A 17,964-nucleotide genomic window follows, 5' to 3' on the forward strand; every position below is an offset into this window, starting at 1 on the left:
ATCAGTGGTTGCCAGGCATTAAGGATAGGAGAGCTGGATCACAGAGAAGCCACAAGACGGAATTTTCTGGGGTGAGAGAACTCTTCAGGATCATTCCCACAGAGGTAGTTACGTGACTATACATTCGACAAAACTCAATGAATCACATACACCCCCCCCCAAAGAGAAACCTGTGTGCATATTCAAAAGTTTTAAAAAGAAAAATTTCAAGGATTTTACACTTTTTCTTTTCACCAGTGTATTTTATGGAGAGTCTTTTAAATTGGCTATCTTCACTTTTCAACTGCTAGTCTATTAATCACATAATCTGCTACATCCCCCGCTCTGAAATGCCCCAACTCGGGGGTGGTCAGAGCCAGGAACAGCGCCAAGTGCTCTCTTTTCTTTTCAGTGTCTGAATCCTTGACCGGCTCATCCCCCTCCCTTGGCTGGCTCAGCACTGCTCAGTTATGCTTCTCCTACTTTCTGGCTTTCCACCTCCTGTCCTTGAAGTTTTCCTTGCAGAACCCTCCTCATTTTCAAGGCCTCCATTCCATTCCCCTTATGGAATGAATCTGCCCAGAGTCCCAACCTTCACTTTCTCTTTATTCCCACCCTTCAGGTGTCCATTAAACATTTTACTTGCATCTCTTCCCTTGCAGCTCAAATCTCTGTGTTTAAAACAGAGGTTTGTCTAGTTCTCCCACCAAAACCTGGTCCTTCTCATGACTATATTCCTGCCACCCTTCAACAAATGAACCCAACTCAAACCTGGAGTATAAATTTAAATGTCAATGTTTTACCTGCATCCTTGGACACATGCCTCTACAGAATCTGGAATTAAATCATTCTCTTCCCACTTTCACTGCCATGCCATAATGCCAGCCCAACGCCTGCCCAGGAAGTTCCTTCAGGAACTTCAAAGCTGGTCTGTACGTCACCGCATGCGTCCTTAAGTCCCTCCCCTAGTCTACAACACTACTTCAAAATGAGGATCCCGTGGGTAGAATACCAATTCCCCTCCTGATGGCCAGAGATTTGGCTGGTCTGCCTGACTACATGCATGTACCTCATAAACGCCCTCCTCCCCTTGCCCCCGATACCCTTCCCAAAGCAGCAAAATTCAATCAAGGGAACGGCTTTCCTTGATGAAGGGACCGTACACTTCCAAAATGCACAGCTGAGCACTTATGCCAGACCTTGGTAATCAAGCTTTCAAGATCCGCAGGTAAAGAATCACCTAATTTATTGCACTTTATCAAGATATGTTATCCTTAGGAGTCATCAACAGTTTCTCACTGCCTGCAGAATCATGGACTAACCTCTGAGCTTGATCACTCAACAATACAGCCTCGGCGTGCCTTCATTCCTAAGCCGTCTTCTAGATTCTTTCACGCTGAACTTCACACAACTCACTAGGACCCAAACTTTGCTCTTTTCCACATCTGCACCTGTATTTTCCTCTCCTGCCTCCATTCAACTTTATATGCCACTTACCTATTTTAAAAGTTTAAGTTAATTACTACACCCAGTACATCCTCCCTGATGAAAGGCCACAGCTTAGAAATAATTCTTTCTTCACTGAACTCCTCATAACCCTGTAATTATTTGCTTGTGGGTTTTGTTTTTCTTTTGAAATCTAAGGCTCATGTCTTTATCAACCTTTCAGTCACCATTATGTTTTTGAGAAGGTACATATTTCTTGGTTAAAGTATTCTAAACCTTAATATTTTCAATTCACATTAACAGACTTGAGTTAAAAAAAAAATACCCCCAGGGACTTCCCTGGTGGCGCAATGGATAAGAATCCACCTGCCAATGCAGGGGACATGAGTTCGATACCTGGTCCGGGAAGATCCCACATGCCACGGAGCAACTAAACTTGTGTGCCACAACGACTGAAGCCTGCATGGTCTAGGGTCCGCAAGTCACAACTACTGAAGCCCATGCAGCCTGGAGCCTGCGCTCCACAACAAGAGAAGCCACCTCAGTGAGAAGCCTGTGGCACCACAACTACAGAGTGGCCTACATGCAACAATACAGCCAAAAAAAAAAAACCTTTCAAATGATTATTTTTCATGCCCCAGGAGACGAAGATGTTAGAATTCTTTTTTACAGCACATGCCAATGTAAATTAGTGATTCACACACATGCCTAACTAACACATCAATTAAATGCAGGCTCCTGAGCCTACAGGCCTAGTCTAATACTTCCCTTCTGCTTAGTAAGATGTAAAGGTAAGAATTAGCTAAAATTTAACAGGGGAAAAGTTATCTATTCACCTGAATGAGGCATTACTAGCTCTAGGATGTGAATTTCAAAACGGATGAGTTTAATGCCATCCGAACCCCACCTAACAATTTTTATTTGCAGACCCTGAAATGTAAGATCTTAAATACCACTTTATAATTTGGAAAAAACACAGTGAAGAGTCATGAACAAGATCACACAAAAGGTCAATTTCTTCCACAGCGCTGCCTGCTAAAGAGAGAACAAGCCCAATTCCAGGTTCTAAGTCATTTCCCCCAAAGGAGTGTCAACAGATTTCACAGGTCATCGGTATTAACTTATTCCCAATGTATGAACATGTGCTCTCACGGATTAGTCAAGAGCAGCTCTAGATTTGGTTTTAATTCAATAGGCTTTTTTTAAGGAAGTTATTAAATTGACAAATTAGCTCTGCACACTCACTTTCACATTTCTTGAGCACTAGTATAAAATTAAATACACAAAGCCTGGGCAGAGGCAATTTCGTGAATTTCAATCTGTTACACAAAATAATAACCTGAATAGACTTGACATCCTCTAGTGGTGAAACAGAAAACTTGTTTCCAAGTCAATTATTTTGCTCAGTTCTTGCCTACCTTTGGTTATTGCAACACAAGTGGAAAGAATGGTTCGTTTTAAAGAAAAAATAAAAAATTCATCATAAAGAATGTGACTTGATTACTTCTGAGTAGAAAATAAATATATGCTGACAGAAATACAGTTCTGAATGCTGAAAGAAATATTTTTATATTCCACTTTACAATATTCTTTAAAAATGTCTCATTTTATGGGTGGTATACTGCCAGTTTCAACCAATCTTTGATACACACACACATACATATGTATATAATAATGAACACATTACAGGTGTTACTTTTATAATCATCTGAGATTCTAATCTAAATTGCCCTAAAGTTGGACCACAGTCTTTTCAGGGACAGAAAAACTAAGACATTTAAGAATGGGCTCTACCTCCTAATAACCTAAGTCACTCAGTCATGTCCAAATCTTTGCGACCCCATGGACTGTAGCCTGCCAAGCTCCTCTGTCCACGGAATTCTTCAGGCAAGAATTCTGGAGTGGGTTGCCATGCCCTCCTCCTGAGGATCTTCCCAGTCCAGGGATCAAACCCAGGTCTCCTGCATTGCAGGTGGATTCCTCACCATCGGAGGCACCAGGGAAGCCCGATAACCTAATAACCTGATCTAAAAGGGAATAAAATGAATCCTTCAACAGAGGTTGCCATTTAAGGCGGCAATGTTCTCTTGATGGTAATAAAAGACAGACATCCCCACACCATCCCCCAAAACCCACCTCAATATAATCCTGTAATTATAAGAAAAACAAAACCAAAAACACTTGCAGCATTTGTATGCTGATATTAAATACACCCATAAGACGAAAAGTACTACACTGAAGTCTGATATTCAGATATAGGTCACATATTTTAAATACATGAAAAACTTCCTAAGTTGTTACAATCTTCAAACAACTGCCACCCAGATTTACATATATATATTTTTTTTTTTCACCTTTCTTCTTTCTTTGGCACCTAATCACACAGGTCTTCTGACCATGAAAAGCCATAACAGTAATCCAGGGCTAGAAAAATAGGAAAAAGATGTGAGCCAGAAATAAGCTTGAGTTAAACTATGGTGGTTTAGTCACTAAGTCATGTCCAACTCTTGTGATCCCCTGAACCGTACGTAGGCTGCCAGGCTCCTCTGTCCATGGGATTCTCCAGGCAAGAATATTGGAGTGGGTTGCCATTTCTTTCTCTGGGGGGATCTTCCCAGCCCAAGGATCAAACCCTGGTCTCCTGCATTGCAGGCAGATTCTTTACCAACTAAACTACTGTTATTCATAAATTTGTCTTTTGGAAACTGAAGTTTCCAGGCAGAGATGTGGAAGAATTGTTTTCTATGAAAGAGATGGTAGCCAGTTAAATTGCCCTTTTCATAGAGAAAATATTTCACTGACAGCCACATGGTTGATTTGTATGCTAATTGTTAGAAGCATGACCAGTTCCTTAGTAAACATGCCTGAGCACTGAATAAAACTAATTTGTAATTCACTAACATCTGAAAATCTTGTTCATGTGCAAATTCTAGAAAATGCTTATTTATTATTTTTAGCATAAAACGTGAACAATTTTGCTTCAGAAGCAGTTTTTGTTGTTGTTGTTGTTGTTGTTGTTTCCCTTGTGCGGATTAGGCACCAAACCGTTTATATTCTTAATGAGGATACTGCCCTCCTGCTGCACTAACCCTCAGAACCCAGTTTATCAAGTTCCCTAAAGCATTTACAAAGGCACGTCCTCTTAGCCACCCCTTCCCTACCCCAAACCAAAATAATGACCTGCCAATCTTTCAAACACAGTAAGACAAAATAAACCACCCTTCAGGAAGTAGCGTGACTTCAAAGTAAACAAGTTCAAGATTCCTTGTCTTAATCTTAGGTATTTTGGCTGGAGGGATTAAGTCTTCAGACTTTAGGTGGCCCAACTCTACGTAGCTGAAAAGATCCATCATTTGCAAAGACGGTTACAGCTTTCCCGGACCTTTTGCATTAATAGAAGCCCACCTTCTAAGTCAATACCTCTCTTTTGAGGGTGGAGGAAGTCTCACATTTAGGTAACAATTGTTTCCGATTATGTGTAAGCAGAAAACTCAACTGGGGAGCCTGCAATTGGCACGGCTTTTTTTAAAATAAGAAACTGCCTCACCGCCCCCAAGTGTAGGAAGGTACCAGAAACAGTTTACTGGCCAAGAATAGAAGAGGGGAGTAGAAAAGAGAGGTGGATCTGCAAGGAAAAAGGATCTCGAGGCGGGGAAATCGAGGGGGGCGGGGGAGACTTAATGCTCTCTGGGATGTGAGCTCTTGCCCCCAACCGCGGCTTGGAAGTGGAGGGAGGGGGGTTCCTCTGTACAGCGTTCGGAGGGGCAGAGACGATTTCCCACTTGTGGTTGGTGCACTGACTGAAAACATGAACTCCTGAGGATCCTTTCAAGTTAGCGAATCTCTGAGACCTCCACCAGCACCCGCAGCCCCCCCCCCATCCCGAAAGCAGCCCCCTGCTTCCCGACCCCCCGATCTCAGTCTTCTCGCGACCAACGTCGTAACTGCGGACTCCAGGACAATCGCTCCGGAGCGCTGGGCTCCGTCCACCGCGTCGGGCGACCCCGGCACCCGGTGCGCCAGTTAAAGCGAGGTTTGCGCAGAAAAGGATAATCCTGAGAGCCGCACCTGGACAAGGATTTTCCGGCTGGTGGTTTGGTTGGGGGAACAGGATTTCCCCATTCAACCAAATTAGACCCAGCCTGGCAGGTGGGAGAGGAGGACCGGCGTCTCCCCATTTCCTCCTCCCGCCCGCGCTCCCTGGCGCGCTTCCACCTGTTGGGGGAAGTCGAGCTGGAGCGCGAGAGGGGCGGCCCTGGCTGCGGCCGGGCGCCAGCGAACTTGGGCGCCGGGGCCGCGCGATGGACGCGCGGCGGCGGAGGGTGGAGGGCCAGCGCGCTCCAAGCCGGCCGTTCCGGGCCGCGGCCGGGCGGGGGAGGGGAGCGCCGGCCCCACGCGAGCCCCGCAGCCCCGCTGGCTGCCCTCCCGCCCGCGCCCGCCCGACCCCCACCTGCCCCCGCAGCTCAGTCACCTGTTTCGCTCTGCGCGACGCCATCGCCGCCCGTGTGGCTGTCGCCGCCCGCTCCCAGGTCCGCCATGGTGCTCCGATGACGCGCCCGGGGAGCCGCTCCGCCCTCTTCCTCGGCTTGGCTCCCGCCGGCCCCCCGCCTCCCGGCCCGCGGCCCAGACAGGTGAGCGCGGTCAGGGGAGGGCGGAGGAAGGAGGGAGCGAGCGCTCGCGAGCCCGCGGCGGCCTGCGCCCGGCGCGCCCCCTCGTGGGCAGGTACGGCGTGGCAGCCGCTCCAGCTGACGCGGCTGGGTTTCCGCAACCAGAGCAGCGGGCGGAGTCAGGCAACCTGAGCTGCGAGCTTCTGGTCCCGGCTGCCCGGCTCCTCGAGTTCTGCAGGGGGTTCGGGGACGCTTGGTGGCGCTAGGAACTGGGACGCGCTCGGGATCCGTCGAAGTGAGGCGAGAGCATCCGGAAGGCTCTGTCCCTCTCTGAGCTCCGAGGCAGCCTGATCAGTGTTAGACTCGCCAGGGCTGGGGTTCGTGGTGACAGCCGCCGAAGACTATGATGCCACGTGGAAAGCCGGACTACACCGGCTGGATTCGACTCAGCGGTCCAGTCTTCATCTGCGTTTTAGCACACCACTGCCGACGACCTGTCTTTTCACCAGGCTTCTGTATCTGATGTTCCCCAGGGCACACAACTTTGTCCCCAGTGATGTAGCTTTCCTTATTCTTGACTTCCGATTAGCAGCTTACCTTGTGACTCGTGGCTGGCTCCGGAAGACCAGGGGAAAAAGCAGTAGGCAACAATTTCTTTCTTTTTTAAGAAACAGATTATTAGCTGCAGAGACATCAATTTCTGCTCTAACAAGCAAATAAACGTTAAGCAACAAATGCTGAGAAAAAAGAAAAAGTAGCCTGTATAAAGGGAAACGTAAAGAAACAAAATGGAGCAGAGATCAGTTCTGCCTGGTTGCACAGAGATGCAGTCCCACAGCCTCGGTTGGCTGAACACGAGTCACAAGCTCCCAACAGTTTAAAATCCTCTCAAGGACTTCAGCAGAATCTAGGGGAGCCCAAGCGTGTCTGAGAACAGGGTTGGATTTCTTGGTAGGGTGACAACTCTCACCATCCTTGCATGCACAGCCTGCCACTCTGAGCCCAGGAATGGACTGGCTTTATTTGGTTTACTGGGTCACTGGCTGATTAGGTAGAGGGTTTCATTAAGGGACACGTGCTGCGGTTTGTAGTTATGGATTTTCCCTTGGTGCCATTTCTATAGTAGACTAGGCAAACTGATCATTTGGCAGTGTGACCTTCCTAAATCACATTCAGATCACTCTTAGTGCCCTTCTAATCAATGAAAATAAAGCATCAAGTGGATGGAGGTAGTTTTAGACTTCAGCTTGGGTCCAACCAAAGGTATTTTTTAATAAATTAAGTCACCAGGGTTTAAGACACTTTCCTTTGAACATCAGAAAGACTCTGAATTCTCTGAAAGAAAAAGAATCAAGAATCCTCCTTAGGAAAAGGAGGCCATTTGTTTTCAATCTACTATACTATTTACTTAAGTGAACCAATGAGTTCTTTGATTTCCTCCCCTCCCAAAAATGAAGACTTATTGGTGTGTTTATTTGTATGTGTTTGGTTTTTGTTTCTGTCTGTGCTCATTCCTTCTCCCATTCTTTTGATAACTTACGTTTTAGTTTGTCACAAGTTACACAAAAATAAATGCAACAAGAAACACACCAAAATGCTGCACATAGGCCCTGTACAGATTCTCTATTCCAGACCCCATGCAGAGTCTGTTAACAGAGTGGACTGTCGGGTGACTGTGGGAAGGATCACATCTGTTAAATGTCGCCCCACCAAGTTGTATTTCATGTTGCACTTTACTGAGAACACGGAAGCCATCTGTCCTGAGCGCCCACATCCAACTCAAAACCTTGCCGAATCATCATGACTCCCTTTTCCAGGGGAGGAGCTGGATGTCCTCAGGCCCCTCACTCCCCTTCCTGCCTCCTCGGAAACCTCATCTCTCCCTTATCCCTACTCCCCAAACGCCTCCCCATTCAAGGGGCTCTGCCCCAACAAATACATTCAGGACTCTCTGATTCTGAAAGTTTCATCCTTTGACTTCCCACCCTGCCAAATCTCATCATGTATTTTGTTCACCAAAGGGGATGAATATGTGGACCGTGTGCCGCCATCAGCTTATCATCTTTGTTTAACCAACTGTGGTCTTTCTTACCTGTCTATAAAAGCTTTCTTGGTCACAAAATCAAATTCCATTATTTTGATCTGTATTCCCCTAGACTTTCTGCAGCACTCGAGCCTGACTGTTTTCCTCTTGGGTTACCCCACTAGCCTGATGTTTCTCACTCCTCTATGGTCAGTTCTTTTGTCTGTTTTGTGGACTTAAATTCTTCCTCCTTCTCAACTTGTCCCCAAACCTGCCTCCTCCCCAAATCTTAGGCCATAACCTTTCTATCTCTATTCTGACAGCCCTCACCTACTGTTATCTCCATCCAAATGACTCCTAAATCGAGAATCTATACCCTGACTTCAGTCCTGTCTTCCACCAATACATCCTCAAGGGTCTCTGGAAATTCTAGCATGTTCTCTTTCATGCCCATTCTAGCAGGATGCCCTGACATTAACTTAACAGGTCCCCAGACCAGCACCCGCCCCAAACTTGCCTATTTTTGAATTCTCTTACTCACGTAGGTTCAACATCTTCATCACTGCCCAAATCAGGGTTCCAAAATTTTGTCAATTCATTGTTTTAATTCCACCTTCTCAATTCATATCGCTCTGTAGCTTCCACTAGACCCTCATTCACATCTTAAACAGTTTCTGAATCGCTCTGTCCAATTTCCATTCCCTCTAATTTACCCAACACAACTTTACCAAGTTAATCTAACACACACACACCATTTCTACATAACTAAATACTAACTCCACTTCCCTCCCTGACCATCCCCCAATTACATCCTGAGCTCTCCTATCCCATTTCCACTTTTCAACTCTATAATTCATATTTCCAGCTAAGTAAGAGTTAAAATGAGTTAAAATTTGTGTATGCTTTAGTGCAATAGGAAAGTTGTTCACTTTCTCTAGAACACCTTGAAAATCTCTTTCTGCCTTTGTTCTTGGAGCTGTTTGCCAGAATGACTTCTCCAGTCCGAAGTAATTTAATACTTCCTTTCTTCCAAGGCCCAGGTTGAGGTCCACCAATCAGTGAGACTTATTCCACCTGCCCTGGGTCTCTTGGCAATCTGGTCCTCTGAACCTCTCCACGCTCTTCTGTACTTGTAACTTGTCCAGCCTTTAACATAGACCAGATGTAGTTTGTTACTGCACACCTGCCTCTTCAATCTGATATGAATGACTTGGTGGCAGGGGCTTCGTCTTCTCTTTCTCTTTAGGTGTCCATAAAGTCTGGAGCCATCAATTATTTGATTTGCTGACAGGCTGCAGATGTCCTCAATGACACACGTGCCTGCATTCTGAACCGGATGGGCTTCATGTCTATCTCTCCTGCTGCTACAGCACCTCACACATAGTAGGCCTTCCAGTGGGTTCACAGTTAATCCCTCTTTGCCAAACTGTGTCATGTGATAGCTTGGGAATGAAAGAAACACAATATGCAATAACAGAACTAGGAGAAAGAGGTCAAACTGTGGTTTAAAAGAAACATTGGGTCTATTTTTGAGTCTGCCCCTGGCACCCATGTGAATCTATTTTGTTACAAACATTTTTCTAGGCTCAGCTCTGGATCTTCACTTGGCTGTAAAGCCTCTCTTGACCCTCTCTGGCAGTTTGATGCAACTATAGCGCTTACCGCATGTACTGTTGTTTCTATTGTTAAATTATCTGTTGTTGTTTAGTTGCTAAGTCACGTCTGATTCTTTTGCAACCCCATGACTGTAGCCCGCCAGGCTTCTCTATCCATGGGATTTACCACGCAAGAATACTGGACCAGGTTGCCATTTCCTTCTCCAGGGGATCTTCCCAACCCAGGAATTGAACCTGCCTCTCCTGCACTGAAGGCAGATTCTTTACCACTGAGCCAGCAAGGAAGCCTTAAATTATCTGTAGAGCTTTGTAAAAAGACCTCTGGGCCCTACCCCAAACCAGTGACAACAGTTTCTCTGAGACAGTGGGATCAATATATATTTTTAAGTGTCCAGATCATGTTAACATGAAGCTGGGTTGAGAATCACTGGCCTTGATCGATGCCAATGGCCTTTCAGTGCAAAACTTTCATGGAAATTGAGCTATAATGGAACTGCCTTCTTTTGTGATTAAGGCCCAGAATTCTGAAAAAACCCCAAGGATGCCAGTCTAGGAATATATTATGAACCATATAGGGATAGAGAAACGTTTGCCCATAGATACAGGGTAGGAAATGGCAACCCACTGCAGTATTCTATTCTTGCTGGGATAATCCCATGGACAGAGGAGCCTGTGGCCTGCAGTTTACGGGGTCACAAAAGAGTTGGACACAGCTGAGCTACTGAGCACTACTACTACATAGGGTAGGAGGGAGATCCCAAGAGGAGATTACATCATTAAAGAGTTGGCTCAAGATAGGTAGCTTGATGTGTATATATATATATATACACACACACATACATATATACATATATATATGGTTTTAAAAGAAGCACTTAACCATTACAGGTGGGGATATGAACTGTGGCTTGATAAACAAGTTCTCCTGTCTTTAAGTGTGAGTGAAATGATTTGTGATTTCATTTATACCTCACCTCCTTCGAGATTTCTCCATAGGACATAGGACTGTTCTCAGGATTGGGGTGGAAGAAAAAAATGCAGCTGCGTTGTTGCAAGTATCAAATAGGAACATACTGGTGAGAACTTTTTGCACACTCTAATGCAATATATAAAACATATACTGTATGTTGATTTTCACTTAGAAATAAAGATGACTACTTGTTTTATTAAAGACTGTTCTATATGGATCAAGTCATGATACAAGATCAGCTCTGTTATTTCTATATTGCATAATAAACACGTTCCTCTGTATTTAAGAAAGTTGTTTATGTCATTCATCCATCTAGGAGCTTCAGACTTCATCCTATTCATGTGGGCAGTCTTATAAAATATAATACATATCCAGCTTAATATAAAAATATTTACCTCAAATATGAGAACTAAAATTAAGGAGACAGAAATTGCAGTGTTCCCCAGTGGGGTGCTATTTGCAGACCCCTTGAGATACACAGTAGTCATCCAAGGTAACTTGGGGTCTTGAGAAAAAGCCACCGAGTTTCTTTTATTCTGTTTTCCATGTCCTCTCTCTCTTACCACTCAGTAGCCCCAAGGAATGACTTGGACATCAAGTTGCTCTTTGAGTACTTGAAGAGAAGACAGAGTCTATTTAATGTGGGAGCTGAAGGAACAGTTAGAATTTCGACACAGTAATTATCTATATTCCCAAAACAAAATACAAATGCTTTAGAATTTATCAAAACAGTATTTGAGAGTCTTTTTTACTTTGTAGAGTAGATATGACACAAGGGATAGCTTTAGAACAAGCTAACATTACTAGGATTCAGGCAGGTGCAACTGGTACAGTTCAGTAGTACATAAATGACTCCAACGAATGTACTCTAGACCAGAAACTTAAGTTACAAAATAGAGTTAATATTACAATTAATACAGGTAAGTAAAAACCACTGCTCTCAGATTCTGCACACTTTAAAAAAAAAACCCATAAACTTTATACAATAATCCAAATCACACACTTCTACTCAGATGATCAGGGTATAATACAAACACACATAAGCCTAAAAAGTTATGGTCACATTTTGGTTTTGTTCCAGTGATGCACAATCACATGAAATGTTCTATCTGTTTCGTGTGAAATAAACATTAGGCTGAGTTATTATAGCTGCTGAATTAAAAATATTTCCATAAAAATGTTCAGACCAAAATAATCCCAAACATCACAGTGTTTGGGATCATTTTGAGAGTCCTTATAAAGAGTCCTCATGAATCACAGAACAGAAACAGTTAGGAAATTTCAGTGTATTTCATGTATTCTTTTTTTAACACGAGTAAACAAATACTGGATTTAAAGTGCAGCTTCTTTCTCCTGTCCCTTTGATTCTCCCTCCCCTAGAAGAAGATCAGGTCTATATTCATTTTTAGAATCTCCACGGAAAGTTGGAAACAAACTGAGTGACAGTCAAGCCTGTTTGTCTCGGAAGTCAGTGATGGCTTTCCACAGTGTGCACAGCATCCCGCCCCTGTGTAAAGACACAAGAACATGGTGAAGAGAAGGCTTCACTTGAAGCAGAGCCCTTGCAATATGAAAGTGACTTCTTAGTTTTTAGCGGCTCTGATTAGAACATGAAGATCCCAAAGGCTTGTCAGTCCTAATGTATTCTTTTGTATATATTTTCTCCTCACCCCTCCATGCCTTTCCTCTCCACTCCCACAGACAACCAGAGCCCAAAGCATCATTTTAGATTTTCAGCACTTTTGAAATGCATCTTTCTAGAGATAGATGGGAGTAATAATTATGTCTGTGCTTGGCCTGATGGAAACAACAAATTATTGTAAGAAACTGTGTTCAGATTATACCATGTTATTTGAATGGCAAATCAGCACCTCATCATGGTATTTTTAATAAGTATGATATGATCATGAACCAAATTAGAGCATTTGGTTTAAAATATCAGCTTTAAGATATCTGCATGGTCTTAATCTGACATGTTATCAAGAAATTCTTCTGGCTGATTTGCATTTCCTAACATGGACATATTGGTTATTAGTGCTCCCAATAATAGCCTGGTCCAAGCAACTCAGGTTACTCAGAGCAGCTGAGAACTCAAGCACTCTACTCAAGACTGGAGAGCTAGTTAGAGCTAGTTAGCAATCATCTGGGAAGGGACCCAGGCTTCTTGATCTCAGCCCAGTGCTCTTTCCATCATGATGAGACTGAACAGAAAGAAAAGTGGTACCTTAGTCTCAGGCATTTTAAATCATCACGTGTAACATAGTAGAGAACATCCATTAATGAATAATCCTCAGCCAAAAACTGTGGAGAAAGTAAAATACACACAAAAGTAAGATGTCTTTTGCACTTCCATAAGCAGCAAACTATCCATAATGTAAACCTTGCAATAATGAAAAATAAATCTAAAAGGAAATTCACTAAAGACAGAATCTTTTGGAATTATTAGAAAAAAGTTCCCCCATTACAAAATAATTACAAAGAATTACATCCACACGACTTCTAGGAGCAGAAAGATGACAAGTGACACAGTACTTCTGAATGGTCTTCTGATGAATAGGTAAGACTTGCTTGTAATTACATCTGCTGCTTATAAGATAATGTTTGTATTTAAAAGGTTTAGTGCCTTGTAGCTCAATTTTTTCCCAGTGGGTAAAATGTGTTGTTTACACTTCATTTCGGAAAACTTTCCAATACTTAGTACAAATTCAGAGTCCTGAATTTAAATGAAGCTTTTTATTTTAAATCTTTCAAAAAGGTCAGTGATTTAGTGTGTCATCAATGACTACTCCTTAATTTTTATTTGAGTCTAAGTTAGAGGGGAAAATATTTTGGAAAATTTGATTGGATAAATATTTCCCAAAGATGAGAAACTCCTTTTAATTTTTGTAATTTGCTTGCAGATTTCTAAGGAGACTCCTAAGTTTTATTAAGCAATCTAATAAATTATCAAGCCAAAAGAAATTCATCTTTTTTCTTAGTCATTTAAAAAATTTAAATACAAAACTGAAATCAACATAATATTAAAATAAATAATATTAAATACATAAATAGTATTAAAATAAATATTTCCTATTTATATAAACTATTTATTATTTCTATAAAATAATAGAAATATAACCTCTTACTGCACATATATGTGATCTTACAACATAAAGAAATCTATTCATGCTAACTACAAAAGTTCCCTATATAATATAGTTTGTATTGAAAGTGTTTGTTTCTGATATAAGTTCAGTAACTAGTCTATTTCATTAAGTAACAATAAATAGCTGCTGCCCAGTGGAATCTAAGAATGTCACATAAGAATTTAAGAGTTAAAAAACAAGAGAAAGAATGAGAAGCGGAAGAATTTTTCCTTTTAGTTCTTGTCTTGGTTTTTCCTCTTCTTTATTTTCAATGAAACAGCACAAAAATCCTTACGGGTTCTGGACCACAGAGCTTTTTTCTGCCTCACTGTTTCTGTCCTCCACCCCAAATGGTTTTCCCTTTTTGTCTTTCCCCCATCCCAGAACAGACATACAGTTTATTCCTAAGCATTCCTTTAGATTCCAGTTTGCCAATTATCTTTTCAAAGAACCTTCCCCAACTTCTCCCTCCCTCTGTCTCCTAATACCTGATAACCTTTCCTTTACAGACTTGACCAGGACATAATTATATTTGTACATGTGGAATTCTTTGATTATCGTCTGCCTACCCTAGTCTATGAGCCTCAGGAAGGCAGGGCTGGATCAGTTTCTCACCAGTGTATCCCCCGTGCCTGGCACATAGTAGGCACTCAGCATTAGGAAACTAGTGAAAAAATGTTTGTCTCATGGAATGTTTTCTTTACCCGACTTATAGTGTCTTCATCGGCTCCGTTTTCTCTCAGCCAGTCAGTAAGTTCAGAATCTTCAGTGTTTGTGCAAGGAGAACTGGAGTGACACACAGGCAACCCAGGAATATCTAGAACAGAATTGGGGTTGGGGGATAAGGAGGGACATTCTTAGCTTCAGAGGTCATTTGATAGTCAACATTTACTGATACTTTAACAGACTTTTCTCCATCACAGGATAATTAATAGAAACCATTGAGATCGGCAGTCTACAAGATAATATAAATCAAACTCTTTGAGGCTGCTTAATATGCTAGTAAATGGAGAGTCACTAACAATAATTAATGATACTTCCACCTTGTGGTTTCGTATCAATTTTATAGCCTCAGAATAAAATGATGCATCAAAATTATACTGTGTGTTTTTCAGGCAACAAAGATGAGCATAATTAGCAGAGAACCATATAATTATAATAATCTCTTTTTCCACTAGTTGCAATAATGTGGAAGGACCTTATATCTGAACAAAAAATAATGACTTTTATTTTCCTCTAAATGGGCTAAATAAGATTGCCTAAAGATTATCTTCCATCCCCAATTTCTCACAGAATAGATTTCTTTAAAGTTCCAATTTATGACTTAAAAAAAAAAACCAGATATAATTGACAAAACATTTTATTAGTTTAAAGTATATTCAACTTATGACTTGCTATTGCTTTATCTTTATTCTACTTAAGCCTTGTCAAATTATAAAACACTAGAATACACAGAATACAAATGCAAAATGACCAAAATAGTATTATATTATTCTAGTAATTTCACTGTGAAATCCTTAAAAAGAAATAAAGACAAAAAAATGGAGATCCCTATTTACCTCAATAGTATATAATCTCAGGAAAAGATAATTATGAATCATTTTTACTGTACATATAAGAAATAATGGTTTGCTACAATTAAGAATTGGATATTTTTGTACAGCAATTTCTGCTTGTAGTTGTGGTACAAGTGACAGATGCTGAAGAAGCCATGACATAAAGTTTGCCTGTTGACTTTCTAGTTTTCTGTGGGAGTTTGGCTGAACAATATTACTTTAAAATTTTCTGCTATTCACCTATTGGCTGGGACTTAAGCTTCAGGTGTTTAATTTCTTGGTCTTTCTCTTCAATAGCTTGATGAAGGAGTGCTTGTAATTCTTTCTCTTTCTGAACCAATTCTTCCAGTAATCTGCAGAAGGAAATTATACTGGTTGACAGGATAATAAAGTGGGAGCAGCCACAGAATGACCTTCTAGACAAAGGTTCTCAAGCTGTAATGAACACAGACATCCTGGGGTTTTATTGAAACGCAGATTCTGATCCAGCAGATGGCTGGGGAGCAGGGTTGGTTAGGGAGCTCTGAGTTTCTACATATGTAATAAGCTCCCAGACCCACAGACATCCAAGTTGAGCAAAGCTCTAGAAAGTGTGCTTCCAGACAAGAATTTAAAACTTGCACCCCTAATTGGCTGATTCAGAAATGTTGTTCTGTTCCCTTTTATGACCATAATGGCAAACAAATTTATATATGGTGTTTACCTGCATAGCCCCTCATCAAAAAAGTTGGTCAACACCGGTAATACAATAGGCAATGAGTGCAAAGAAGAAAGGTACTCACTTCCTTTTAAACTATGAAAATTTGAGAAGTAACTCTTCCCTGGTGGTTCAGACAGTAAAGAATCTGCCTGCAATGCAGGAGACCTGGGTTTGATTCCTGGGTCAGGAAGATCCCCTGGAGAAGGGAACGGCAACCCACCCCAGTATTCTTGCCTGGAGAATTCCATGGACGGAGGAGCAAAGCATTGGATATGACCGAGCGACTAACACTTTTACTTCACAACTATAGAGGAGGTCACCAACAGTACCTGGCACACAATCAGTCCTCAGTAAACGTTAATGAAGATTGCTTGGGTTGTTGTGTTTGTTACTGTTATTTTTCTGCCTTCTAAGGGGAGCAATGAACTGAGTAAAATGACAGCTGTGTTCCTGGTACATTCAGTTCCCCATTGGTATCTGATACATTCTCCAAAGAAATAAGGAGAAGTATTATTTTACATCTTCAATTTCACTTTTCACTTTCATGCCTTGGAGAAGGAAATGGCAACCCACTCCAGTGTTCTTGCTTTGAGAATCCCAGGGACGGGGGAGCCTGGTGAAAGGTTCACTGCACAACCAACAGCCAAGTAGTAACCTATTCACCATTCCCATTACTGGGGAAACATTCCAAGTTGTGAACAGAGATGTTCTGAGTTTTTAGAAAACTATCTTTGAGTAACTTGAATTCAGAATTGTAATACTTTAAGATAGATGGGGAAACAATGGAAACAGTGACAGACTTTATTTTCTTGGGCTCCAAAAATCACTGCAGATAGTAACTGCAGCCATGAAATTAAAAGATGCTTGCTCCTTGGAAGAAAATCTAGACAATCTATGACAAATCTAGACAGCATATTAAAAAGCAGAGACATTACTTTGCTGACAAAGTGAAAGTGAAGTTCATCAGTCACGTCGACTCTTTGTGACCCCGTGGATTGTAGCCCCCCAGGCTCCTCTGTCCATGGGATTTTCCAGGCAAGAATGCTGGAGTGGGTTGCCATTTCCTTCTCCGGGAGATCTTCCCGACCCAGGGACTGAACTTGGGTCTCCTGCATTGCAGGCAGACTCTTTACTGTCTGAGCCACCAAAAAAATCCATAGAGTCAAAGCTATGGTTTTTCTAGTAGTCATGTATGGATGTGAAAGTTGGACCATAAAGAAGACTGAGCACCAAAGAATTGATGCTTTTGAACTTGGTGACTCTTGAGCATCCCTTGGACTGCATGGAAATCAAACCAGTCAATCCTAAAGGAAATCAACCTTGAATATTCATTGGAAGCACTGATGCTGAAGCTGAAGCTCCAGTACTTTGGCCACCTGATGCAAAGAGCTGACTCATTTGAAAATACCCTGATGCTGGGAATAATTGAAGGCAGAGGAGAAGGGGATGACAGAGGATGAGATGGTTGGATGGCATCACTGACTCAATGGACATGAGTTTGAGCAAACTCCAGGAGATGGTGAAGGACAGGGAAGCCTGGCGTACTGCAGTCCATGGGGTTGCAAAGAGTAGGACATGACTGAGTGACTGAACAACAAATATAATTATGTATAAGATCATCAAGGTATATTGTTTCATGGCTCTTAACAATCTCTATTTGTTTTACTTTCTAAGTATTGATAGATTTAACTCAGGACCAGATTCCATTCCAAAAGCTTGTTTCTGCTTCAGTTGACATGGTTTGAAAGCAGCACAGCCCAGCTGGAGACAGCCCTGGGCCTGTATCCTGGTTCAGCCATAAGCTTTCTGTGTTAACCTTGACAAATGACTGAATGCCTCTGGGCTTCAGTTTTCTCATTTGTAAAAAGGAAGAGTAGAACTTTCTGAGAGGATTTACTGTAATCATTGATGAGAATCAGTATAGGTAGAATGCCAAACACAG

At 42.1% G+C, this 17,964-nt stretch overlaps 2 protein-coding genes across 3 annotated transcripts in view; both read right to left on the reverse strand.

The window, feature by feature from the left end:
• The window catches only part of MAP7 (microtubule associated protein 7), a 179,044-nt gene extending 173,039 nt beyond the window's left edge, over window positions 1-6,005 (reverse strand). For both annotated transcript variants that reach the window (XM_068985456.1, XM_068985455.1), the window contains exon 1: window positions 5,897-6,005. In XM_068985456.1, the coding sequence (XP_068841557.1) occupies window positions 5,897-5,963 (67 nt within the window). In that variant the 5' untranslated portion in view covers window positions 5,964-6,005. The remainder of the gene's footprint in view (window positions 1-5,896) is intronic.
• Window positions 6,006-12,087: 6,082 nt separating this feature from the next.
• The window catches only part of MAP3K5 (mitogen-activated protein kinase kinase kinase 5), a 228,083-nt gene continuing 222,206 nt past the window's right edge, over window positions 12,088-17,964 (reverse strand). Inside the window, exons 27-30 of the mRNA XM_068985123.1 lie at window positions 15,563-15,675; window positions 14,471-14,583; window positions 12,866-12,942; window positions 12,088-12,148 (exon numbers count right to left, since the gene is read on the reverse strand). Coding sequence (XP_068841224.1) covers window positions 12,088-12,148; window positions 12,866-12,942; window positions 14,471-14,583; window positions 15,563-15,675 — 364 coding nt within the window. The remainder of the gene's footprint in view (window positions 12,149-12,865; window positions 12,943-14,470; window positions 14,584-15,562; window positions 15,676-17,964) is intronic.

Source organism: Capricornis sumatraensis, chromosome 13 (genome assembly GCF_032405125.1).
Source record: "Capricornis sumatraensis isolate serow.1 chromosome 13, serow.2, whole genome shotgun sequence".
Classification (NCBI taxonomy): Eukaryota; Metazoa; Chordata; class Mammalia; order Artiodactyla; family Bovidae; genus Capricornis; species Capricornis sumatraensis.